General features: G+C 47.0%; 1 protein-coding gene across 7 annotated transcripts in view; it reads right to left on the bottom strand.

Moving 5' to 3' along the window:
- Positions 1-27,952, bottom strand: part of STX8 (syntaxin 8) — a 114,762-nt gene that overhangs the window by 18,549 nt on the left and 68,261 nt on the right. The window contains exon 8 of one of the 7 annotated variants that reach the window (XM_074847601.1): positions 455-4,197. The exons of 4 other annotated variants lie outside the window; for them this stretch is intronic. In XM_074847601.1, the coding sequence (XP_074703702.1) occupies positions 4,055-4,197 (143 nt within the window). In that variant the 3' untranslated portion in view covers positions 455-4,054. 2 more of the 7 variants (XM_074847602.1, XM_074847603.1) reach the window with 2 other exon arrangements.

Genomic DNA, 27,952 nt, shown 5'->3' with positions numbered 1-27,952 from the left:
GGAGGGGTTGAAGAGTCGGGTTGACCCAGCGCTGAGGGATCTGGTGGAGTTGGGAACTGTCAGTGTGAGGTTCATGGTTGGACTGGAGGAGCTTCAAGGTCTTTTCCAACCTAGACGATTCTGTGATTCTGTGAACACAGTGTGTGTCACAGCTACAAGCAACCTCTCTGCGTACTCACTCGCCAGAGGAGGCTTTTGCTCGTGATGGAGAAAGGCAGCAAAAGCAGAGGAGCGCTGGGAGAACCTGCAGAAGGCAGGATGTTTCGGAAATCCATCTTCATATATTTTGCATCATATTCTCCTGTTGGAGAATGTTTCCTTTTTTCAGCTCCTTAAGGTTATTACTAGACACATGCGGGGGTTGACACAGAGAAAAAAAAAAATAAAATGAAGAAAAAAAAGGTCTGTGTAAGGAATGTAGCCTGTTATCAAACAAACAAGGATAAAAATACTTGGGAGCAAAAAGAAGTTGCCTGATTTATTAAATATTTTTTTCCTTAAATCTAATCCTACAGTTGAATCTACAGATCTTATTCCCCTCACACTTTCAGGGGGAGAAAAAGCCCACATGGCAAAGAGGCATATAAATCGCCCTGGATCATTTGTCTGAATCCTGCTCCTGCCCCGAAAGAGGGACGACGCTCCATATGCTTTTGCAATAGCTCTGTTTTGATAGTATTACCAGGAGTGTCCCTTATTAATCATGTTGCCACTAAAAGTCTCTCTGGAGTATTTGCTTATTCTATACTTTTCCAAACTGTTTCAGTTTCCTCTTAATTTATTAAAAGCCCACTGAAGATGACCATAGTTAAAGCTAACCTCTGCTACTACAAAAGTAGAAGGAAAAAAGGGGGGGAGAGGGGGAAAATCACCTTAAACCATGAATTTTTCTCTATTACCCAGAAGAAACTCCCCCCCAAACATGCTGTTTCAGTCTTTGTTATATTTCTCTGACCAATTCAAATTGTGAAGCCTGAGATATTGCTGTTTAAGGTAGCATTAACATTCAAGAAACACTTTCCTGGATGTTACTATTTGAGTCAGGATCATTGGAAGAAATTTGGTATTGGCTCAATCCTTCAGTGCCCTGAAATCAATGAGCTTATTTCAGCCTGTAAAGTGTTCTTAAAGACATGCTTAAGGGCTTTGCTGGATGAAGAACAAAGCACTTGGCACCCCGCAGAACTGAACCCTGCTGAGGTGCGAGGCGTTTCCAAACATTTCTAATTAACTAAAAGAATCCACAATTAAGAAAGTCGCAGTCACTTGGTTGACAGAATAAAGGCAATGTTTTGCAAAGCATCCCGTGTTCCCCACTCCGGCAACATGCACTCCTTCACAATACCAGACACGGGAAAGAGAAATGTGTCCAACAGTAGGTGGGCTATAAAGAGCAAAAGAGTATCTGGGTGTCCTTTGGCAATTCGGCAGCGGTGCCCAAACCCAGTACTGAGGAGACGGCGTTTGCTTGAGCTGACCACCAGACCCTGCGAATTGTGGCTTTGTTGATGCCATGGATCAGCAAGTCCCGCAGGAAAGTTCTGCTCACTTCAAGTGCAGGCAGTCCCCACCTTCTTCTCTTAGATCCAAAGATGGGCCTAAAAGGAATGAAAAGCGGTCTCTGCAGTGCAGAAGAAAATGTTAGGTATGAAAGCTTCAGTCCGAGTACATGTGGTCTCTGGCTTTGTATAGATGATCGGGAAGATCCCCATTTATCCCCCAGATTTTGCATTGTTTTGAGGATTTGCTGCCTGCAAAACATTAACTCAAACCAAGTCGTACAATTCTGCTAAAATTACATTTTCAAGCCAACTACGTCTTTCTGAGTCAGAAAACAAATAGGCTTTTCAATGCACTTTTACAATTGCAACATACATTTCATTCTTATTTTCATCCAGCTTATACAAAGATTAGATAAATTATTTTTCATGTTTATCTTTTTCCATAAAAAACACAAATCACCTTGGTGCTATGCTAACAAAAGCTGGACTTATCTAGGCACAGGACATCAGGGAGAGGCCATTTGCTCTCCTGGCCCTGATCCTGCAAACAGATGATAGGCAGCGGCTGACCCTGCAGCCTGGGCAGTGTCCATCTGTGGTCAGATGGACTCCACGTGGGTGCAGCCATTCAGGGTGGGAACAGGAGGCAAAGCCCCGAAGACCTGTGAAATCTGTGTAGAGGATCAGACCACCTTCAGCTGGAGAACTCGAGAGGGATTTCCCACCTGTGGTCCACAGCTACTTCTAAGGAGCCCGAGGACAGCGGTCAGAAGCGAGGCTACTCTAACCGGGGTCCGAGTTCAACTATAAGGATTGTCTGTCAATTTTCCAGCACAAGAACAGAAGCAACAAATTAAAAATAGGTTGGAACCAGAAAAACCAAGCTAGCTCGGTGTTAAGAAGAGGGGGCTGAACCTCAACATCTACACCGACCTTTGTGGCAGCCCTGAGTTGGAGAGTGGGGGGATAGGGTGTAGGGGAGAACTTTGTAGAGTCGGGCTGATGGTTGGACTCGATGATCCCAAGGGGCTTTTCCAACCTGAATGACTCTGTGATTCTGTGACTAGAGTGTGGCTTAAGGAGACAGATGCTGATGTAGAAGTGCTTGCTGCTCTGCACGCGTGTGAAGCTCTCTGAGATGATCTCCCCTCTCAGCCAACGAAGGGAAATTTCCTACACTGCAACTCCTGCATAGTGTCGCCAGGTAGAGCCATGCATGAACAACTCTAAAAGAGAATTTTAATTTTTTTAAGGTTTCATCAAATCCTGCCTCAATCACTCCAAAAGCTTCAGACTGCACACACAGCATTATGGCAGAAATACGGTCATCTGCGAATGGTTAATGTAATGCATATTGGGTGCAAACCACTGGGACTACAGTAAGATGCTTGGCAGTATTTGATTTCAAGCAAGCCACAGAACATGACAGTAATTTAAATAAAACCCGTACAGTTTATCCAGAGCTTCCCATCCCTTTGCTCCTACACAGTCTCTCTTTCTGTCTCCTCTGTTCCAGGTGCAAGCTTGCACAAGCTGACCACATATCATGGAGCCTATCTTGAAGCAGGAATTTTATTCGCAGCATTGGCTTTAGGAGGAGGCAAATTAAGAACAGAGACGAAGGGATGCTTATCCTTTTATTTTTAGCACAATGAAGGTCTCATCTGAGGGGATCCCAATAAAATTTAGAAGTCAACACTTCTGATGGAGCATCCTTAGTTGCTTTTAAAAAGAAGATGTGGATGCAGTGATTAGTTTTTGCTTGCTAGGAACTTTTTTTTTTTTTATTTAAACATTGTCCACTGTGATTTTAATGGCTTTGAGGGGAGATTTTTAGTATGATCAGCTGCCAAGAAATATCTCCCAGTTAGCTGCTTTGGTCATCAGTCAGTAGCTGCCATTAGCTCAGCAGTTTCTATCTGCAAATCCAATAATCCTAGAACTACCAAACATAATTTTCCCTCAACATTAGTTTTGGTGGAGAAAAACATCCTTTGGAAGGCAAAACACTTTTTTTTTTTTTTTAGCATTTTAGCTATCAAAACACATGGTGCAGCCTAGAATAGTACTCCCCATAAAAGCCGTTCTCCAGCTCCGCTCCTCACCCAGCCTGCCAGTGAACATGGGAAACCATTAACTCAAGCTGCTACAATTAACTCCCAGCATCTTCTTCAAAGACTCAGACAATCCCCAGCTACTTGTCATGCAAACAACCTGTGAGATTCATTCTCCTGGCAAAGTAAAAGGAGGGGTAAATTACTGAGTTAAGTAGATTACCGGGGAAGGAGTCACACTCAGCAGCCTTATGAGATGATTAGACCCTGGGAAATTCATACTCCAAATCCCCAGGCCCTGATAGCGCACATTCATTACCAGTTTCAGGATCAACCGCAATCAAGAACCTTCTCTGGCAGCATTAAATATTCTTTTCCCAATGAACTTTCATTTAGCTTTCCCCTAAAAAAGGAAGATTATGTTTAAAATTTTACAAGGGAAAAAGTTGTAGCAGCGTTTAGCGACGCGGCAGTTCACCACTAAGATGACTCTTTATTTCAGAGAAGCATCAGCATTTCTGAAGCCACGATGCTACCAGCACCACCATTGACATAAGCGTTAAAAAACGGAACGTCGTTGCTCTGGGGGTGTATGTGTGCAGCACTGCCAACAGCAGCACCCAGGGTCTGCAGAGGGGTGTCTGCAAAGAAGACAGAGAGCAGCAGTTATCTGTCATGTGCATTTAATAAATCCAACGTAGCAGAGCAGCTTTCGCAATCCAAAAGAGGAAAAAAAAAACAGATTTGTGGCAAGAGAGCCAGCTGCTGTAACAGCAATGGGAAACGGCCTCGTGCCTTCTGGAGGAAGCTGCAGGAGCGAGTTAAGACGACGAGTTCCCCAATTAGGGTCCGTTTGCCCTCGTGGTAGATGAGTGATGCCTATCTGGGTACTTCACCATGATCTGCCAGAGTGCACGGACTGAGGCTGGGAAATTAATTGCCCAGAGTATTGGGTAAACAGGCAGCAATCATTATTTTTACCCCACTAATGACATTTTGTGAGGAACACTGCTGGTAGCGGCAGGCTGTGAGAGAGGCTGTTCCACGGAGGCTTCAGACATGGATTTATAATAATTTTCTTTTTAAAAGGCTTCTAGTTTAACACAAGTCTATACAGCATTATTCACCAACCCTCCATTATCTAAAGAATTACAAATTCCCTATTTTCTTGATCTATATAAAGTAAAGGGCGTAACCCCATCACGATGGAGAAGGTGAGAGTGTGCTGTGAGTTCTCCCTCCTACCTGAGGTATTTTTATCAAAGAGATGTCTTTAAAAATATCTCTCAGAGAAAGTCTCTTATGCAAGAAGTTAGACAGTTGAGGACTACTGAAGTGCAGTCTAGTTTGATCAAAGGAAACTCCACCACAAGAGACTATTTCATGCCCTGGTATCTCAAAGGAGGCCATGATAAACTGCAGAAAACCAGATGATCAACCTGATGAGAAGGGCTAATCTTCTCAGAAAGCTGTGAGAGGCATGATAGCTATGAAGAAGGAAAGTATAAGGATCTAACAGCGGTGATGGGGGCACCCTGAAAAACACTGGGTTTACCAAGCCATCAGATGAGGTGACTAAGACGCATTCCGTCACAGCTGAAGTCATCTCGGCAAAGTAACACGGAAAGGAGCCCACCAGCAGGCTCTACTAAGTAGGCAAGCCTGAGAATCAGCCACGTCCACACATCTGTGGCTAAACTACGACTGTTAATGCATCAGTGGTGCCTGTCCACCTGCAGCAGCAGAGGGTCGATAAACTCCAGGTCCCCAAGGAACGGTTTCCTCAGTTATCCCCACGCTCCCAACCTGCAGGATCCCCCTGCCCGGACCTGCTGCCACTCCACACAGAGGGCTACAAGCAACAGCCAAGGGGGTTTTTTTAATCTCAGACTCTTCATGTGACAAGCGCAGCAGAGACAAGGGGCTGCTCTTGCCTGCTGCATCCACACCTTGACCTCGGGTGGCATTAAGAGAACGTGCCTGCGGCTGTGTCAGCAAACTGAGAAGAAACACCCAAGCAGCCGCTTCTGCAGAGCAGTCTGGGAAGGACAGACAGGTTACCTCACAGGTATTCACAGCTCATCTCAGCAAAGCATGGCAAGTTCTGGATCACGTCCCTGAAATCTGACAGCTTAACTCCAATTCCTCCAGCACCTCAAAGTCAGATGGTTTGAGAACAGGCTGACAGTGATGATGCTCCAGGCGGGCACAGAGGACCCGAACACAGCCAAGCCACAGGCGCTCAGATGGGGACAACAGCACTGCCCTGTTCCACAAAGGACAATATATATGGTAAGGAGCTACTAAGACAGGTCAACCACGGCAGGATGGGGCCAGCGCTGGCCTGGCAGCAAAGGAGAGCAATTCCTCACAGCAATCTCTCCACTGTTACTCCCAGTTCCTCCCTTCATCCCTTACGGCCACGAGGTCTTTTTTAGCACTCACCTTCCAAGAACCTTGGCAGAAGAGCACAAACCCTACAGGGAAGGCAGAACCAGCCACATGAGTCCACAAAGATGGGAAGCCTGCCTAGAAATAACACATTTCCTGTCTTCCTGACACCCCATTTCTTTCTTGACTAATGCTGAATGAGGGCTTTAAAAGGAGACAGGGGTCCTCCCCACTATCTCAGAGTTATGGAGCCAACTTGGTGTCTCAGGTGAGCTAGACCACCACTAAAACCAGCCACTGAGCAGAACGGAGCCAAAACTACCCCTTACCTCACGCTCGACTCTCCTGCGAACCTTGCCAAATTAAGCAAGGAAGCAGACGACTGGAGCTTGTACGTTGTAAAACTTGTTCAGTCATAACCCATAAAAATACCTGAATGCCCACCTACGGACACACCGCGCCTCCTTTGGGCACTACCACATCAGTCAGGCTACAACCAGCTCAGCTTAATAAGCCATTTAACACCTAAATACTCCCCAATTCCAAGCCCTTTGATGACTTAACCACCTACTTATTGCCAGAATTAGCAAGACAAAAGATGACCACCAAAAGGCCATCAGCACCCCTTGACCTTCTCTTTTACACAGCAGCAAATGAAAATCATTTTAACTCTTGTTTCCTTGGAAGATGATCTCTAGAGTTTGGTTCCTCTGGCAGCCAAAGCCATGCATCTTTGCAGTGGGAGCAAGCCACCTGGACATCCCAAGAGAAAATTCAGAATTTCATGCAGTTACAAAGTATCAGAATTCAACCTTCCTTATCTCAACAGGGCATGCAACAGAGCAAGCCTCCAAATTCACCAACTCTTTATTTCAAGCAGAATTTAAAGACCTAAAGCATGACTCTCCTCCTGCATGGACTACACCACAGCCTTCAGAGTAGCTCCATGGATACAGCCTGGGCTGGAGCAAATCCCGTCGCAGAGAAGTCCCAGTGGAGGATCCCAGCACAGGAACAGCTTTTCATCAGTGGGCAAGGCTGACTGATCTAAACTCAAGATATTCATTTTCAAGAAAGTTTCTCTCATAGACCATTAACCACTAATATGCACGCACAAATATGATATGAATGCTTAAATGCAGACAGCAAAGTACACAGGAGAACAAAACTTATTCTGCATTCATCTACATAATTGCATTCAGCTACCAAAGCAATGAGCATCTTTGAAATACCAAAGGTGATGGTAAACGAGCATTAAACACTCGATTACGTAGGAAGCAGCATAGAGGACACGGCAAAGTAGCCGTGCATCCAACGGAAATATTAATAATGTGGTTATTAGCAAAGTAACCAGTACAGCAGAAGCAGCAACACCGGGAAAGACGTGCAGAAGTGAAAGAATTTTAATTTCAGCAAACGGCTGAGGTGCAAGATGAAGTTCTGAAAATCCACTTCTCCACCTCGTCTCCCATCCAAACCTGAAGTTCTAACAAAAACTGGAGATCAACTTTAAGGAAACATTTACCCAGCTCCCAAGGTATTTGAGTATCTTGTCAAAACACCCCTCCAAATACAGTGTTTCTGAATCAGAAAGCACAGACTGCAAAATTCACAAGAAGAAATCAAATCGTCTCATCTCAGGAAATTGGAAATGTTACTGTTTATAATGCTGCGTTCCCCCTGAAAGCATGCTGTAAAACACTCAGTATGAATCATTTGGCACTGCTAGTGTTTTTGTAGAAGGCCTAAACATTGGGCTTTTTTCCCTCACTTTTGAGTCTTTAATTCAATATCAAGGTGCGAAATTAATATTTTTGCATTTTATTTAAATGCCAGAAAAACATTTGCTGCTTCTCTAGCAGGAATGAGTCACTTTGGCTCTAATAAGGTGCTTTTCCGAAACATTTTAGCAGTACTGTCGCCTTGCTAATGCTCTAGAGCTAAATACAAAACATTGTCTGCTGGGATCCCCAAAGACTTCATAAACCACGCAGTAGTGAAAAACCACCCAACCCTGCAGGAGCTGGAAATCTTACAGTGCTAAATAAAATCACCAAGCGCAGGGAGAAGCAATAAAGCTGGGAATCTTTTCGGTTCTGGAGAGCTTATACTTTCCAAATTCCTCAAATTTGGTAGATTCGAGAAAGTTATGCAAATATGTCTATTATGTTCAAAATCTAACCCTCACGATATGGCATTGTGTTGTATAAAATACTCGTCTTTTCTCATGGGTAACCAGAAGCAAGTGACAAAGCAGAGTGGCAGAGGTCCTAATACCAGTATAACCTACAGATTCACTCTGCTCCTGCCTGTGTTGGTGCACAGGGGAGGGGGCAAGAGAAAGCAGTTATCACCTCCACATAGGGAACCACTTCACAGGATGTGTATCACATCTGAATTACAGCCACCATTCTGGAATTCCTCAGCTGAGAAATTAAAACAAGCTTACAGAAATTACTGATGGGTGAATGCCATCCCCACTGTACTCTGCCTCACATACCACCCCCAAATCACAGCTGGCAAGTCGTCATCCCCAACTACCTCTGCCAAGCCCCGACAGGCTACGCTGGGTGCTCTCCAACGCGCGTAAAAAGTTTCTTGGTCTCAACATCCATCACAAACTGCTGTCTGGGCTCCGTATCTCCAGGCAGCCCAACCATCTCCCTCGCCCATCCCAAACTGGTACCAAGGCTTCTCCTTGGGTTAATTCGCAGTCTCTCAAAAAAGTAACAGAGCAACATGATGAAGACCAAGTGTTTCAGTTTGGATCCAGAGACACGAGGCTTCTCCAGACACACACCAAAGGCCACCTCCAGCTGCTGCACCAAGAGTACTTGGCCACTGGGCTGGGAGCAAAGGGAGTTGATGGCTGTAGATCATGCAGCCCCAATTAACCACGAGGCTTGGAGACACACCTTGAACTCGAGTGGAAGAAACACTTCACTAGACACTTCTTAAGCCCTGCAAAAGTGCAAAGACTACAAAAAACTTAACTTTAGTAGTCCTGTGTTTTCCTCCTCAGGTGAGCGTATTTTGCTCCTCATTTTTGAACCTTAGCAGCTGACTCTGTCGGTGCGGAGAGCCTGGCCTGACTCTGGCCTGCTCACTGCTCCTGTCTGTCTGTGCTAGCATTAAAGTCTTCTCTCCGGCTGTCAGCTAAAAGGAAATCAAATCAGTGTTGACCATCATGATCAAGAGATCTGAAGACGATGAATACTACAAAGGACTGTGGCATTTACTTGCAACCACTCTGGGCAAACAGGGTGCCGATGGCAATGGCAGGCACGTTTGCTATACCACAAACTTGAAAACAAGCCTGTTATTTTGGGTAGGTTCAATTCTTTTAGGTGATTTCCAAGGCCATTAGCATCACCCATGCTCAAGTCATCCCTCCAACAGCTAATCATCTGGCCAACCCATGAAATTTCAAAGCTGATATTCCTCCCAGTGTAAATCTACACACAGGCATCAGCTACTTAAGAACTAGCATTTGCCCTTTTTTGGTGTAGCCTCTGACCCCCCATTAGGACTGATGAAGGATGCTGTGGCACACGTACAAAACCCTTCCTACCCCCCACGAATTATTTTTGTTTCCCCATACAGGCAGCGTAGGAAGGTTGGTTGGCTCTGGGTCTCTCAGAAAGGCTTTCTGCGGTGGGAGGCGGGTTCACTGCTGCACACAAGGGATGACCTCCGGCAATGCCCGGCTCGCACTTGCTACTGTCTTCAGTTTGGCAACACGGCACAAAAGCGGCGTGCATGTGTGTACCCCCTCCCGCCCCGGCCCCTCTTCGCAGGGGGCCGGAGCTTCACACGTTAACGGGCCCCCTCGAGACAAAGCCCGCGAGTTTCTTAATTAAGTCGAAGTGAAAGACAGCCTAAAAGCATCCCACTTACATCCTCGGAGTACCTTCAGTCTGGACTTCAAACGCAGCAGTGCACTGCCTGTCAAACCATGGCCTTAATAGCCGGTCGACGATTTTTCTCTTGTAAATGGGGAATGCTGTGCCTTCAGCCCAGCCTCTTCAGCCTCCTCTCATCTTCCCTCCAATTTTAGACATGTCTCTGGGTTACAGAGGAGGAAACAAAGGGACTGCTTGTGTGTCAGAAGCCCTCCAGAGGGTCTGCGTTTCAGTCCACCCTTCTCCAAAGCAGGGCAGTGTCTGGAGAGCTCTTTAGCAGTTTTTGTCTCATTAACATTTCCATGAGGGATCAAAGAATATATTAAAAAAATATCTAAGTACAATTCCTGCTATGGAACAAGAATATATAAAAAAATCTGCTCAGATGCCTTTCCCTGATCCGTTGCATTCTTATTAGATAATTGTCTCTTCATAAAACCAGCTTTTATTCCCACTGAACCCCGCAAAAGTCTCCACAGATCCGTCCCACCGAGCCCCTGCTCCCCCGTACTTTTTCCATCGTTGGGGCTGGGTTGCTCTATGTTCCTCCCAAACAGAACCCAATTATTCCCTGGCAGTAAGTCACCGGGAGCAGGAATTGCTTTAATTTTGTCCCTTTGAGCAGCTGCTCGGGGTGGGCTGGGAGATGGCTGCGGCCACGGAGCTGGGATGAATACTAAAGAAGCACTGAGGCATCGCGTCCTGCGCGGGGGGTGACGGGGTAGGATTTTCTCCTTGGAGGAAGCAAATCAGTGAGCTTTACGTGTCCAAAATGAGCGTTTTTCTTCCCCCTCCTTGGATATTTGCATGCCCAAACCCTGCCAGTGTCAGAGTTGCAACGCACCTGAGTGCCTTGTGACATCTTCACCGGTGGTGCTGAAGTGGGGAACCAGTGCCCACCGCCCCGGCCCCCATCGCTGCAATTCTTCCCCTTCTCATTAGAAATGCCCAGCAACATCCCGCAGACAAAGCCACTGCAAACAAAGTGCAGGGAGAAGGGGGGAAGGGGAGAGGAGAGGATTTTTTTTTTTGAAGAAAGGAGTGCGGAGGAATTCTTCATTCACTGATCTGTAGAATACATTAATATCCCGAAGTGTTGGCACAGCCTCCAATGCTCGGGGGACCAACAATGCAAGCAATGACTCCGAGTCTGGGATCTTCAAATAAACCACCCCTGCTGTCATGGCCACCGGGAAAGAGAATAACAGCAATATTAGCTGACCTTCATTTTGTTGTTTCTCCAGACCTGACTGCTAGACCTCTGTTTGCCTGTTACTAGGATTTCTTGGCTGAAAAATGTGAGCATTTCCTAGACGATACAAGAGGCAGTTTATTAGGTAAATAAACCAGGCCCTAAGCAGTCGCTTCTGCTTGATAATGAGGAGGGAAGGAAAGGAACAGACCTCCCCGCACCACCTAAAATAACCCCAATCAAGGCTCTATAACTACCAGCGCATGCATATTTTTCAACAGACAGTTAATGAACAAGAGAAGGTCATTTTAGCCCAGCCAACTTGTGAGCAAAACCATTTGCTCAGAAAACTATAGGCCATAAAAATCACAGCAGGCACTGTCTGTATCGTATAAAACTGTCCATCTATGGAAGCAGAAAGATGTTTAAAATAAGCGTACTCTTTCAGGCTTCTGACAAAAGAAAGCATCAAGGGGAAAATGTTTCTAGAGGAGTCTTGCACGGAGGGCTGAGAAGGCGAGCGCATGGGACACCTCGCGCCGCTCCCTTCTTAGCTCATCTCCAGGAACCACAGTGATAAACGCAATTAAATTATCAGGCAGACAACGACCCAGGGACAACAATTAAGGGTGATTTGCAAGCCTACAGCACCTCCTGCAAAAGGCTACTGCAGCAAATTAGAGGCAAGTTTTACAACATTTCCCAAAGCATCTCACAGATAAATGTAATAACCAGACAGTTTTAGAAAGCATGGCTCGGAAAATGAAGTTTCCACTGAAGCAGAGCTAGTGGCACTGTTTTCTTTGCCAAAAAGGCAATGCTCTGGTGCATTTTTTTAATATATAGAAGATAAGTATTACACAGTAGCTACTGTGTGTTACAGTCCAAGTGGGGCTGTGGTACAAGACAACCATAATGCATCAAAAGCCACACGAGGCACAACACCTGCAACTCATCTGCAGATCCCAGTACTCACTAGAATTTCACAGCAAAGTCGCTAGCACAAGCTGATCATCCTGCAGCAGAAAAAAAACCCTTCCCTCCTTCCACCCCAAAGCAAAAAATTATTCCTGAAGCAGACAGGTTGTATATTGAAACAGTGAAATCCCACTTTGCTGCTGCAGACCTGCGCACAGGAAAGCGTTCCAACATCCAACCCGGTTTGCAGACAAGTGTGATACTCTAGTGACACATCTCTGCTTTCACCACAAAGGTTTAGAAGTCACTGCAAACCCTAGATCCAACACCGGTACAAGAGCATCAACATGAGCCCTGTGTGTCACCTGGCAGCGTGACACTGAGCAAAGCGAAGCCACGTGAAGCCTTGGGCAAGCAGACAGCTAGCCCACGCTACAGCTACCTTAAAGGCTACGTTCACCTTCCAGCCACAGCAGAGCGATGCTGAAGTCATGGACTGTAATCTGCAAAAACTACATTTAAATACAGTGTTAAAACTGGGGCTGGTTTATTAAGCTCACGACTTAAAACCTCATGGTTGTGAGTTTGGAGAAGCAAACTAGGCTGTGATTGCACGTTCCACCAAGAGGAGGGTGGTGAAGCACCTTCCACAGGCAGCACACACGCTTTGACCAGCTCGTGGCAGCGAGTCCAACTCAACTCATTGTTGCCAGACACGAAACTGCCCTTTCTGTAGCTGTACAATCTTTTATGAGCTTAAGTCAGTTAAAAAGCTTTTCCCCTGGAGTCCCAGCAGGAGGTTAGGTGGCTGTGGGTGCTCCTTCAGACCACACCTCGTGCCCTGCTGGGAGGTGGGTATCAAAGGGGATGGTCCTGTTTAAGCCACCACCCTCCTCTGCGCTGGGTCTGGCGATCCTGCAGCAACAGCACAAGTTGCTCCTGCGGACTGACCCGGTGGAAACGTCCATCTGCTCCGCAGCTCGCCCAGAGACACCAGTGTGAGGTCCCACTCGGGACAGGCAGCAGGACAGCGCCTGCCAGCAACGGCAGCTGCCCCCTCCGTGTGAAACAGCACCCTCCAGCACCCACACACCAGCCTGAACCTGCCTCCTTGCTGGTGCTTCTGAAACCCTCCGTGGGGCTTTTCCCACACAAGCCCCAGAGCCCCAACATGAGGCTGAGCTGCTTTCAGCAGCACCAAAGACGGCGCCGGAGCACCGACACTCTCCGGTTACGCCTGCTGCCCTGTGCCCTCCCAACACCAAACCACCAATCCCAGATGTGCAACATGGGTTAATTAACACTGCTGCTGGACGCCTGTAACGCCTGCCACTTGAATGCTTCAAGACCAACGCTGCATGAACATATTTGATTTTCACCTTAATATTTTTTTTAAAGTGACACCAGAGACTTTGGCCATCCCCTGTCAGACCTGACAAGCCACCCCTTCAAGGGCAGAGGTTTCTTACTGCTCTTCCCATCTGCCTGAGGACAGTTTTCCTCCAGCCAGAGTTAGCACGATTGCTGGATTCCTACTGCATTTCTGCAAAACAAGAAAGATTTGAGATCAGAGCCCCTGTTGATTTATATCCCCAACTTCTGGTGGAATCAACATCCTCTACACATCTCAGAAAGCCCTGGAGACAGCATAACCACTCGGTCCCTAGCAAACTAATTTCTCCACTGACCACATCCTCCATGCATTGTTGTGTCCCTCGAGTGCCCGGGGCCTGTGAAGCAGGATTCCAGATGCTGGACCCTCTCTCTGCCCGGACACTGTGTTTGCAGCAGCGTTCTGCTCAGGACAGCATCTTTGGTTGGGGTGGATTTGGGGTAAGAGAATCAAGACAGGCTAGAAATGGCTTGCTTGGGTATTTGGGAGCCAAAGATTAAGGCAGAATTTCAAAGTTGTAAGAATTAATACAAACAGTTAACCCAGATAATTTCCCCCCTAATTTAGTTTTAACGTGGCATGAAATCCCCAAGCCAGAACACCGTTGCATTTCAACTCCAGATTGGGTAGAGCAATTATTTTGTCAATGAGCATGTTAGGAAAGAAAAGGCAGAAGGAGGCAAGTCTCAACCTCTTTGGTAATGTACAAATTAACACATTTCAGCACCATTTTCAGAAATATAAATTAATGATTTAATTCTGCAACATGTATCCTTGGAAACCAAGCTGTAAGCAGTCGCCCTTGGATATTTCACACAATTCCAATTTTTTTCAATATTCAAACACAACTAATTGCTTGCCCTTTTGGAGTGATGGACAGCTTGGGTGAGCAGGGTGCCCAGGGGCTTATTTTACCACCAGATTTGTACAATCCCGCTACATGGGTTGACAACAGCTGCTCTAAATCTCCTGATAGGTATGAACAAGCATTGATGAAGTTCAGTCTGTTTGAACAGCTGCATATGCAAATGTAATTAAGAAGATGTCTACTGCCTTTTGCTCTTCCTATCCATGCCCCCCCTCTTCTCCCTCTCCCCTTACCCTGTCTCCTAACGGGGAGGGATGCCATTTCATAGCTTCAGACTTGAACCCATGCCTGACTTACATCTCACAACTGAATCCCAGAAACGCCGCCCTGCAGCCCCCTCTACCATCATTTGGGGTGTCCATAAATTTAGGGCTCAGCTACTGAACAGCCAATTATTCTGCAGCCTCAATGCCCACGCATCGACACTGTCACTTGAAAAGCAAACCCCTCAGTGTATCGCAGCAAAGTTATTTTTCCCCATCTCATTTTACGCTGATCAGTTTGTGACTGCCCTTCATCCCTTATTTATACTATACTTGGTGTGCAGCCTTAAGTGAACCTTTTCACTTGTGTCTCTATCTGCAACAGTTATCCAGGGAGATACTCTGGGGGTCACCACAGCCAGAAAAAGGCACGTGGGAAGATGTGGCACAAGTGTAGAAGACCCAGACAAGTGATCGCTGGTTGGATCCGCCAGCCCAGTGCTGGGTGGGAGGCTGGAGACGGCTGCAGTGGTGCTGGAGCGGCTCAGGGCTCCAGGGCAAACTGTCATTAAATGAAGCAAGCTGGTTAACGAAGCCAGGAGGACTGATGCACACAGAGCTTCAGGTCTTTGCCTTCAAAGTGAACGTTATCTGGGATAATCCCAGAATGAGGTGGGCTGAGCTGCAGCAGCCTGTCCAGCACCAGAGAGGAACCGCGGCATCCGCACAACCGCACTGCGGAAAGGAAAAAGTGATGTGAGCAACCACAAGCCTGTCCAGTTAACCTCAGCAGGATGAAGGCTCTAAAGCAAACTGAATAAAGACTAATTAAAACGTGAAACTAAATGGTAAACAGGGTAGAAAACAATGGGACCGTACTGAAGGGAAATCAGATCAAACAGAGCTAATCAGGTTAGCCCAATAAGATAATGAATTTTCTAGACAAAGGAAGCGTGATAGATCCCATCCACGCAGGCTTCAACAAAGCATGTGATATAGTGCCATGTGGGAAATTATTAAATGAAAAAGATGGGGATTATCAGAACTGTAAAGCCAGAAAACTGGTGAAAGGCGAAGCAGCGTTGAAAGAAGGATCAGAATGGATGGAGGTCACCGGCAGAGCTCCTCAAGGAATGATCAGGAGGCTGATCTTATTAAATATTTTTATTAATGACCTTGGCAGAAAAAGTAAGTGTGCTAATGAAATTTGCTGATGACACAAAGTTGGAAAGCAGCATCAGCAGAGAGGAAAGCTGGGACAGCATATAGGAAAAAAATGGGTAACTCTGAAGATGAATGGAGGAAGGTTGAAATTCAGTGGGATGAAAGAGGAAGCCATGCAGTTGGGACAAACAATAGTTTTTGCTACGAGTTGGAAAGAAAATGAACTTGGGTGGAAAATGTTCAAGAGTGAGAAAGGCCCAAGCAAACAGCTCAAACCAAAACTGACTGAGGCACCAACATGCTGTAATTGAAGTATTTCCAGCGGCCAGAGAAGTGCTAGAGCCAATGGGCAAGTCATTGTGAGAAGGCTCCAGGGATGCTGCGGTCAGTCCTCACAGTTAAAAATCCAAAAACTTTAAGTAGGAAGAAGTGTAAAAAAGGGCTTATCAGAAAACAGAGAGATTCATTTAGGAGATTAAAATGTAAAGACGCTTGTTCAGCTCCACAAAACAGAAGCTGGGAGGGAACAGAATGATCTCTTAGACACACACATTTGGGGGAGTAAAATAAAAAAGGGGAAAGAACTATTCAAGACACCAGAACAAGGGTTGCACGTGGGCAACATGAAGTATCCCTGACAAGTCTAAGCTGGAAATAAGTTTATGATCATTGCAGCCTTCCAATAGGAGTAATGGGGGGGAAAAAACAAGCTTGTTCTCAGAAATTTATCTTGAAGGGATTCTATGACCCAGAAGGCTCTTCCTGTCCTTTCCTGCTAAACACACACAGAGCTGACACCACCACCAAACGCTGTGGTCCTTACCTGGAAAGAAATTAATAAAACAACTTCAAACAACCTCTTTTAAAAAAAATAAATGTTTATGACTGTTTAGGTCCATCCTCTTTCATCAGCTGAGTCCATTTCAACATCTCAGTGCGAGCAATTTTAAGCCAAATATTTAAGCTGTGAATACAGTGTCTGTGAGGAGGAGGAGGCACAGAGAGGCCACGAGCTGGCTGGAGGGTACAAAGGTTCTGGGGGAGCGAGGCTGCTGGGCACATGCCACCAGCAAAGGTATTGTCTCAACACCACGACTGACCTTGTTTCAGCAATTTGCTGAACCCTTTGGGATGCTTCTTCACACCGTTACTTATCCCGTGAGCACCTCACCTGCTCCTCGGGAGCTCAGAGATAACAAAGCCAAGGAAAAGTGTTTCATATTATGGGGAAACAAGATGGCAAGACAACAAATGAACCAGAAGTCTTAGGTTAGCAATGCCCTGAAATTACTGGACCAGTTTGTTTAAAAGTTGTTCTATTAACATAATTAACGAAGTCACGTTTCCCACAGTGTCCCTAAGCTAATCTGCTTTGAGGCTTCTCTGGTGTCTAATGAGACTTGAGCTCACCCTGCCTTCCCCTCCTCAATGGGGCCCTTAATTGGGTCTCCCTAATGAGGAGAGATGCCCAAGTAAGCTTGTAGTAACTTCTTATCTTTGCGACCTCTATCTCCAACTAATTTCAGCTTCAGTTAGCCAGCAGGTTCAGAAGTCAGTGGGGCAAGGTGGGAGGAAGAGCGTGGCCGCACATGCGCAACGGGGCTGCCAACCCATGGGTTCCTCCCAAAACCAGGCTCACCTCTGGCAGACCCCCGCCTCCCCCGCGTGCAGCTGACCTGCGCTCTCACGGGGAAGGAAAACGAGCTGCATCAGAGGAAGAAAACACTTCAGAGAGCTCAGACGAGAACCACAGCACAAAGGAGGATGATGCACAAGGTAGCAAGAGTAGTGGAAAGCTACATCATGCAGCAAGGTCTGCTGGACTCCCGATATTCCCCTGGCTGGCAGCAAGCGAGGGCTGCAGGAGAAGGGAATGAAGAGACTGTAGAAAAGCCCAGATGAAACTCCACCTTCAGTTCAGTCACTGGTGGCTGCCCCTCGGCCACCTCCCTGGGCTGCTCTGGTTCTAGGAGGATGGAAGTGTCGGTGCATTTAAGACACTGGGGGTCAGTGAAGACACCAGCAACAAGTCCAATTTAACCAACAGATTCATCATTCTTCTGCTAAAGTTTCTTTTCAAACTTTTCTCACAGCGGTAACAGCTCAGAGCAAACTTTTCAACATCTAATTGCTTAAAATGGAAGAAACTGAAGGAAGGAAAAAAAAAAAAAAAATCAGGAAAATACATAACTTGCCAGGCCAAGAAAACTCATCCCATAGAAGCACGGACAGGTGACTCAGAGCCAGTGCCGTTGTCAGAGCAGCACTGGGGAGGAATATCGGTGTAACTTCTCCGAGAGTCAGACTGCAGGAAAGGTTGATTTAATGGCACACTACCCCAGCTTCTCCACTCCACTGAGAAAAAAATAAATGGATGAGGACTTGCTCATCTAAACACACAGCGTACGTCACAGGAACAAACCTGAGTAACTGCTATCCATAATTTATAAAACAAATTAAATCCATGGCAAAAATAACCATAACTTAGAACAGAGCAATCGTAGAATCTGGCAGAAAAAGGCCCCAGCCTGCATGAATCATTATTTTCTAGAGGGAACCTTATATAATCCAAGCTACTCTGTTTTAAAACAAATTAAACCTTCCAAAAACTCCAATTAATAGGTTTAGCAAAGCTCTGATGTTAATTCAGGTATTTTGGCGATTTGCTAAGATAAAAAAAAACTACCTGGTACCAACTAACTTTACGGTACACCCTGCTTTCAGCATCTCCAAAAGCCTCCATCTGAAGGCAAAGGGGAGATGAGAGCATCTACCTGGGCCCGGAGGAAGGCGATTAGATTGCAATGCCATCTTGTGGAATAGGAGAAAACGAAAGACGAAAAAAAAATTGCTCAGCTGCCACTTTGCAATTGTATATTATTTTACAGGACACAGATACCGGCCCAGCAGGGTGTATTCGGTGGTTGTTTCTCATTTTCCTCATTTCTCTGAAAGGTTAGAGGGATGCACGCAGGGATAACCTCAAAGACACGGTCTGCTTCCCTCACGCTGCTTGGAAGGGGATGGGTAAAGCTGTCAGAAATAGTTTGCTCTTTTTTGCTTGTTTTTACTATGACAAAGTCATAATCTTCTGTGTTGCTTTCCCAGGAAAACAGCCTTTCTCCACGGCTGTGGGAGAGCCATCAGAAAGAGTGACTTGGGTAGGATCAGCAGTAGGACCACATCGATCCCCCACATCCCCTCCCCAATTCATGGTCTGGCTTAGCAGGACCTGAAGAACATTTCTGACTCCATGCATCGCACAGCTTGGCTGCAACTGCCTCTGTGGACGTCGCATCTGATAATCAGGCTCCCAGCTGTGTCCTGTGTTACTAAAAACCCCGTATCTTGTTCAGACACACACACTTCAGGACGCTCTTATCACAAACAAAGCCTGGTTTAACCATCCTTTCTGTAGGGAGATGCCTACTTATGTCTTTAGGTAAAAAAAATATAATCTACAAAACTCAAGGATGGGGGAAAAATTAGCAGAAAGCACCATCCAGGTAAGCCAGGATGTAGCTGTGGACAATGACAGACTTTCTCCTCTGTGATGAGGCCAACTGCAACCCATGGGCAGGGAGGAACAACCATGGACTCTTTGCAGACTCCTGACTAAAACTAAATGCTTGAGCCTCATGATGAACAGAAAAGAACCTAACCTACATAGCTGCGTATTGCACTGAGCAGCCATGTTTTGGGACCCCCACAAAACCTGCACCCACTTACTTGCAATGTCCCAAAGCGAGGAACTGTACCCTGAGCCCTTGGGGCCCTGGCGCGGGGGGGCCCTGGTGCTTGGGCTGCCTCAGCCTGGGGACTGCCAGCACAGGGGACGCTTTGGCGCTGGCGGGCTGTGCTCAGGGCTGTGCTCAGGGCTGTGCTCAGGGCTGTGCTCAGGACGGTGCTCAGGGCTGTGCTCAGGGCTGTGCTCAGGACGGTGCTCAGGGCTGTGCTCAGGATGGTGCTCAGGACGGTGCTCAGGGCTGTGCTCAGGATGGTGCTCAGGGCTGTGCTCAGGGCTGTGCTCAGGACGGTGCTCAGGGCTGTGCTCAGGGCTGTGCTCAGGGCTGTGCTCAGGACGGTGCCACGGGCGCCACGGGATCAGCTGATGCTGGAGCCCAGCGCGGGGCAAGAGAGGATTAAAAACCACAGGAGCTGCACAGTGAAGCCAAACAACAGGGCTGCTGAGAGTCTGACAGCAGCACTCATTTCAGGGGACTCATCTTCCTGTAAATAATTTCTTTTTTCAAAATTGGAAATTTTGAAAAATTTTGGAAAATGTGTAAATTTTTTCCAATTGGAATTGGAATGTGATGGGATCACAGGCTATCTCTACCCAGGAAAACCAAAAATACTGAAGGAATCTCGAGTATTGCATCATTAAGGTATTGTGGCATTTGCCACATCATCAGGTTGTTCCAGCTCAAGGGTTTGTTTGGGGCAAATTTGTTTCCCGCCCCCATGCTGGTTTTGGCTGGGGCTGAGTTAATTTTCTTCATAGTAGCTAGTATGGGGCTATGTTTTGGATTTGTGCTGAAAACAGTGTTGATAACCCAGGGATGTTTTCGTTACTGCTGAGCAGGGCTTACGCAGAGCCAAGGCCTTGTCTGCCTCTCACCCCACCCCACCAGCGAGTGGCTGGGGGGGCACGAGGAGCTGGGAGGGGACACAGCCGGGCCAGCTGACCCCAGCTGACCCCAGGGATATCCCAGACCATATGGCATCGTGCTCAGCAATAAACTAGGGGGAAGGTTGGCTGGGGGCCCCTCCCCGGGGACTGGCTGGGCATCAGTGGGTTGGTGGTGAGCAATTGTTTTCATTTGCATCACTTGTCTTTCTTGGGTTTTATTTCTTTTTGTTATTTTCCTTTTCATTGTATATTATTATTATTATTGTTGTAATTGTTATTATTTTTCAATTATTAAACTGTTCTTATCTCAACCCACTAGTTTTCTCACTTTTACCCTCCCGATTCTCTCCCCCATCCCTCTGAGGGGGAGTGAGCCAGCAGCTGTGTGGCGCTTAGTTGCTGGCTGGGGTTAAACCACAACAGTCCTTTTTGGTGCCCAGCGTGGGGCTCGAAGGGTTTGAGCTAATAACAAATTGACCAGAGTCTATTAGAAGGGTTTTATACCCGTTAACAGCTGCAGGTCACGACACTGATTCATCTGTTCTCGGTATTGTTTATCCGATCTGTGCCATGCTCTTTTTTTTGCTGCCCGTGTTAAAGATTGGTGTTGGTTTTGCACTTCGCTGTGCTCTGTAGTGATTAGTGACGTTTTGCCTGGGAGATTTGTTGTTTAGACACTGACCTTGAGCTTAATTTGGTATTTGGGCTCTGTACTGAAACCACTACTGTATTTCAGGTACCATCTCATGGAGACAATTAACAATTATACTTCCTCTGAGAGGTTTTTTGTGGAGGAAATACAGAATGGCACCTTCACTACCTTCTTCTGTGGTGTTTTCTCCCTCCTTACAGTAACTTCTCAGTATCTTGAACATCCTTGGGTAGTTAAAATACTTCTATTGGAATTTCTTAGGAATATTGCTTCGGTTTTGTCTAAGGTTAACAAGCAATTTAGGAATACAACCCAGGCTCTGTGAGGTCGTGGGTAGCACAGCACATGGGCAGGTATCTAGAGAACTTCTCACCTCCAGTGGTCTGGGACCTCACCCCCGAAGAACTACAGGATCCTGATGAAGTGACAGAGTGCTTGAAAAAAAATACTGTGGCTATTCCAAAGAGGCACAGCTTACCACACTGTGCTGGGCCCTGGGCAGCATCTACCACACACTGCTTGGGACCCTCAGGGAGAAGAGAGGGAAAACAAACCAACAGACACTATGGCTAAACCAGACACTATATCAGTCGCCCCTATACCTAAAAAGAAACAATGGAAGCGGAAATCAGCTCGATTAGTAAGGGATGAAGAAGCTTCTCCCAAGAGGGAGCAGGAGAAAGAACAAGAAGAGGCAGCCTGTTTGGCAGCAGAGCAGCCACAAGACCAGGAGGAGGAAGAGACTGAAATCATAAAGGAGACAGAAACCACCTGATCCCTATCCCCAAGTGAGCTGTGAGACATGCAAAAAGATTTTCTCAGCTGGTTACTCCAACACTGGGATATTGGGGGCAGTAGTCAGGAATTAGAGGGCAAGGAAGCCTGGCAGCTGGGATCCTTTGCTAAGGATAAGGCCACTGGCAAACGGATTGGAAAAAAGGCAGGACTCCTCAGACTCTGGCAGCAACTCCTGTCAAGTGTGAAGGACAGGTATCCCTTCAAGGAAGAACTTGCAAATTCTCACGGCAAATGGACCAACACTGGGGGAGGTATCCAGTGTCTGAGGGAATCAGCTGTGGTTGAGGTGACCTGTAACAACCCGGATGACAACCAGGCATCCAAAGACCCAGATGAAATCCAGGGCACACAGTCCATGTGGCAAAAGTTTGCCCAAAATGCACCAACACGATACACCCACACCCCGGTGATAATGAGCTGGACAGACACGGAGGCACCAACTACAGATGAACTGGTCAGTCAACTCCGAGAATACAAAGATAATCTCGCTTCCTCCACGTGGGCTTGTGTCTCAGCTGTGGACAGACTGACCCAAAAAATGTCCAAGCAAGCCAAGAAGGGGAAGTCTTCCTCATGCACTCCAACCAAGGCCTCAGCTGCTACCAGTCAGCCTTTTTCAGTGGTGCACACCATGTGCAACCTTGAGGTTCCTTCCTGCGTGACCAGGGGGAGCACATGAGGAGGTGGGTGGTGAGAACCTACCCAGAGGCTAGAAGCTCAGGCACAGGAACTGCAAGGAAAAACAACAACCAAAAAGCATCCATCCAGGAAAGTTACTGCTCCAGTGTCTGCTGGGCAGAGCAGAAGGGCTGACTGTACTTTTGACCCGGATGAAGGGACTTCTGTTTTGCAGTTACAAAAATCAATTAACAAAGACTCCGACCAGGAATAGAGGGGCCCTGCCTTTGGCCAGGCGGAGGAAAGGCACAACCAGGTTTACTGGAGTGTGTGGGCTCGGTGGCCTGGCACATCACCCCCCTGGGAGTATAAAGCTCTAGTGGACACTGGTGCACACTGTACTCTAATACCATCAGATTACAAAGGGGCAGAATCCATCTGCGTTTCTGGAGTGATGGGAGGATCCCAAGAACTGTCTGTGTTGGAGGCTGAGGTAAGCCTAACTGGGAATGAGTGGCAAAAGCATCCTGTTGTGACTGGTCCAGAGGCTCCGTGCATCCTTAGCGTAGACTGTCAGGAGAGGGTACTTCAAACACCCAGAAGGCTACCGGTGGGCTTCTGGTACAGCTGCCTTGAGTATGGAGAAGATTAAACAGCTGTCTAGCCTGCCTGTTCTCTCAGAGGATCTGTCTGTGGTGGGCTTGCTGTGGGTTAAAGAACAGCAGGTGCCACCTGCTATCATGACAGTGCACTGGTGGCCATATTGCACCAGTTGAGCCTACCTGGTTCCTGTCCGTAAGTTGATCCAGCGACTGGAGAGTCAGGGATTGATCAGTAAGACTCACTCACCCTTTAATAGTCCTATATGGTCAGTGCTAAAATCCAACAGAGAGTGGAGCTAACAGTGGACTATCAAGGCCTGAACAAAGTCCCACTGCCACCGAGTGCTGTCATACCAGACATGCTAGAACTCCAGTAGGGACTGGAGTCAAAGGCCACAAATGGTATGCAACAACTGATATGGCCAACGTGTTTCTCTCAATCCCTCTGGCAGCAGAGTGCGGGCCACAGTTTGCTTTCAAATGGAAGGGTGTCCAGTACACCTGGAATCGACTGCCCCAGGGGTGGAAACACAGCCCCACCATTTGTCACGGGCTGATCCAGACTGTACTGGAACAGGGTGAAGCTCCCAAACACCCGCAGTACATCGATGACACCACCCTTGGGGCAACACAGCAGAGAAAGTGTTTGAGAAGGGGAGAATAATAATCCAGATCCTTTTGAAAGCTGGTTTTGCTATAAAACAAAGCAAGGTCAAAGGACTTGCACAGGAAATCTAGTTTTTAGGAATACAATGGTAAGATGGGCGTTGTCACGTCCCAGTGGATGTGATCAATAAAATAACAGCTATGTCTCCACCAACTAAGCTTTCTTAGGTGTTGGAGGTTTTTGGAGAACACATATTCCAGGTTACAGTCTGATCGTAAGCCCTCTCTATCGAGTGAGCTGGAAGAACAACTCTGAATGGGGCCCTGAGCAGCAGCAAGCCTCTGAACAGATTAAACGGGGGATAGCTCGTGCAGTAGCACTTGGGCCAGTCCGGACAGGACAAGGGGTGAAAAACGTGCTTCACCCCTCAGCCAAGGGTAACGGCCCCACCTGGAGCCTCTGGCAGAAAGTGCCGGGAGAGACTTGAGGTCGACCCCTGGGGTTTTGGAGCTGGGGATATAGGAGATCTGCAGCCCGTTACTCTTCAACTGAAAAAGAAATATTAGCAGCATATGAAGGAATCTGAGCTGCTTCAGAAGTAGCTGGTACTGAAGCACAGAACCTATTGGCACCTCGATGGCCTGTGCTGGGCTGGATGTTCAAAGGGAGGGTCCCCTCTACACATCAGGCAACTGATGCTGCGTGGAGTCAGTGGGTCGCGCTGGAGTGGGGAACCCCAACTGCCCAGGAATCCTGGAAGGGACCAGGGACCAGCCATAGGGCCGAAACTTCAGAGTGTTGCCACAGGATGGGCCTCTCTGTATAATAAACCAGCAGAAAATGAAAAGCAACATGCCCTGTTTACAGATGGATCCTGTCATATTGTGGGAAAACATCAAAGGTGGAAAGCTGCTGCGTGGACCTACGCAACAAGTGACAGAAACTGCTGAAGGAGGTGAATTGAGTTGGTCTGCAGAGGTGAAAGCCATCCAGCTGGCTTTAGATACCACTGAACAACAGCCAGTGGTCTCTATACCAACTCATGGATGGGTGGCAAGTGCTCTGTGAGGGCGGCTACAGCAATGGAAGCAGAGCAACCGGCAGCGCAGAGGCAAGATATTGCTGCTCGGGTAGAGAACCTGGTTGTAAAAGTACGTCATGTAGATGCTCACGTGCCCAAGAGTCAGGCCACTGAAGAACATCAAAACAATGAGCAGGTGGACCAGGCTAATTCAAAGAGAAGTGGCTCAGGTGGATCTGGATTGGGAACATAAGGGTGAGTGATTTATAGCTTGATGGGCCCGTGACACATCAGGACATTTATGAAGGGATGCAACGCACAGATGGGCTCGTGATCGAGGGGTGGACTTGACTATTGATGCCACTGCACAGGTTATCCATGAATGTCAAACCTGCGCCACAATCAAACAAGCTACGAGGCTAAAGCCTCTCTGGTATAAAGGACAATGGCTGCAATATCAGTAAGGGGAAGCCTGGCAGAGGGATTATATCACACTACCACGAACTCGCCATGGCAAGCAGCACATGCTTACGACGGGGGAACTGACTGCTAGATAGTTGGAAACATACCCCATGCCCCACGCCACTGCCAGGAATACCTTCTTGGGCCTTGAAAAGCAAGTTTTACAGAGGCCCAGCACCCCTGAACAAATTGAATCAGGCAACAGGCCTCATTTCCAAAACAACCTCACAAACGCCTGGGCCGAGGAGCAGGACACTGACTGGGTGTAGCACATCCCCTATCGGGCACCAGCCTCCAGGAAAATCAAACAGTACAATGGACTGTTAAAAACGACACGGAGAGCAACAGGTGCTGGGACACGAGCACTGGGGTACACGTTTAGCAGAAGCCACCTGGCTAGTTAATACTAGAGGATCTGCCAGTCGACCTGGCCCTGCCGGTCAAAACCGCTGTGCGCTGTGGAAGGAGATAAGATCCCCATAGCACAGGAGGAACTTGTCGGGAAAAACAGTCTGGGTCATTCCTTCCTCAGGAAAAGGTAAACCTATTCACGGGATTGTTTTAGCTCAAAGACCTGGGTGCACTTGGTGGGTAATGCGGAAGGATGGGGGAGTCCGATGTGTGCCACAAGGTGGTTTAATCCTGGGTGAAAAAAATCCATGATTTGAGTTGTATGTTATGGGAATTACTATAGCAGGAGCCCCTTGCTGTCAGGCTAGGAGAGAGGGGGGGAGTTCACTGCAGTGTGAAACCCTATAACCTGGCCCAAAGGGACCAGGGGTGGAGACTGTAATGGAAATACCTTTAAAGTGTTGTAACCTATGATTTGAGTTGCATGTTACAGGAATTACTATAGCAGGAACCACCTGAACCAGTGGAGGACAACCCTCGCAAGCGCACAGTGAGGCCTGAGGCACCTTTGGTGCCCAGTAACTCCACTCAGTGCACCACCCCTCCCGTCCTGAGTGACCACCACAACAGATGGAGCCCAAAGTCACGGACCACATGAACTCAGTTGACATCTGTCAACATTTTACAGACATTTCAAAGGGTGGTCCAGAGACTAAGGGAATGATGTCTGTGTATTGCTCCAAAGGATGGGAAGGGTGGTGGGGGTTAATGAGGATGTGTTGGATAGTGTGGGACCTGAGCATGGTGTAAATGGTATGGAATAAGGGGTGGAGAATGTGCTGGTTTGGGCTGGGGCAGAGTTCATTTTCTTCGTAGTAGCTAGTATGGGGCTCTGTTTTGGATTTGTGCTGAAAACAGTGCTGATAATACAGGGATGTTTTAGCTATTGCTGAGCCATGCCTACAGAGTCCAGGCCTTTCCTGCTTCTCACCCCATCCCACCAACATACTTGCTATTTTCATTTGCATCACTTGTCTTTCTTGGGTTTTATTTCTCTCTGTTATTTTCATTATTATTATTATAATAATATTTCAATTATTAAACTGTTCTTATCTCAACCCACAAGTTTTTTTTCACTTTTACCCTTCCAATTCTCTTCCCCCCATCCCTCTGCGGGGGGCGGGGGGTGTGAGCGAGCGGCTGCATGGTACCAGCTGAGGTTAAACCACAATACCTCCCCCCAGCATCTCAATCTTAAGTATACTTTCATTTCTTTGCTTAATTTTAAATGCACTTTTTAACAGGACATTCTGAGGGTTAGTTTCTAATAAAAAAGTCAGCAAGAAATAGTTAATGAGTGTTACTCTGTGCAAAAAAACCCCCTAAAGATATGCAAACTGAGAGAATGGGGACAAACCAACCCAAGAGAACCAGTGGTAAAACTGAAAAGTCAGGATTGTGCACGCAGACGTTACTGTAGCAAATTTGGCAAAGGCAGCCTAACATTTGATTAATGATTTGCACGTACATTTTGGTGAAAGCTCAATGCAAATTTCTGAAATCTAAGAAATATGTATGTCCTAACATCCCTCCTAAATGCCCAGCATACGACGAAAAGAAATAAAACAATGCCAAGCAGCGTGCAAACATTTGCCTGCAGATGACTTATGATTTTCAACAATAATTTCATAAATGCAGCAAACTTGAGTATATCACATGATTATTCTTCCTCTGCAATCCCTGGGAGTTCCCACTGACACCAGTGTGGGGCTGCCCAGGGCCACCAAGGGAGATGGGCTCCAACCGGGGCAGCCTCCACTGGGCAGCAGCAAGGGGTGGGATTGTCAACAGCTCTTGAGTCAGCAAGATAAACAGCATTGAAAATAAACTGCAAATGAAACAACCCACCCGAAACAACCTGAAGGTTTCTGCCAGGACTGAGCATGGCCAGCGGTGCAGACGCTGCTCTCCGCAACGCTTCTGCACCCAGCGATGCCTGGGCCAAGCAGGTAGCACCGAGGGCTGGCCGGCCACTGGGAACAACCTCCAAAGCCTGAAACGGTGTTTGCATGAGAGCAAGATGTTGAAATATTGATTAAAGTTGGATTTCATCAGCAATACTTTGATTTTATTATTATAATGGCTGCTAACAAAGACACACCCATTAATGCGTTACATTCTTGCTCATAAAAGGGTGATTATTCCACTGTTCACGCCAGGCCACTCTGCTTGTATCCACAGCCAGCGGCTCCAGTACAGGCACTCACCAGAAAAAAAACAGACATTATGATTACAAAAATGAGGCAAAAACATGGAAACAGGCACATGCTGGAATAGTGCGGAAACTAGGTCCAAGCAAACGTCTGCATCCCGGGGAAGGAAGGGGTGGGCAAGGGGAAAGACTGAGCACTTCACCCTGTTTAGATCCAAAGTAACATGCTGAAACTAAAGAGTTACTAAAGATTTTATCAATTTAAATGAAATGTTGGAGGGGGAAAAAAAAAGCACTTTGAAAAAATTACCAAGCAGGTGCCAGTTTCCCCACTGCTTGGCTTTATTCAAGGAATAACTATGCACGCAGAGGGTTTTTCTGATCTTAGTAAGCTAGTTGATTTTCAGAG

Source organism: Strix aluco, chromosome 21 (assembly GCF_031877795.1).
Source record: "Strix aluco isolate bStrAlu1 chromosome 21, bStrAlu1.hap1, whole genome shotgun sequence".
NCBI lineage: Eukaryota > Metazoa > Chordata > Aves > Strigiformes > Strigidae > Strix > Strix aluco.
This window is presented reverse-complemented; position numbering and strand designations above follow the sequence as displayed.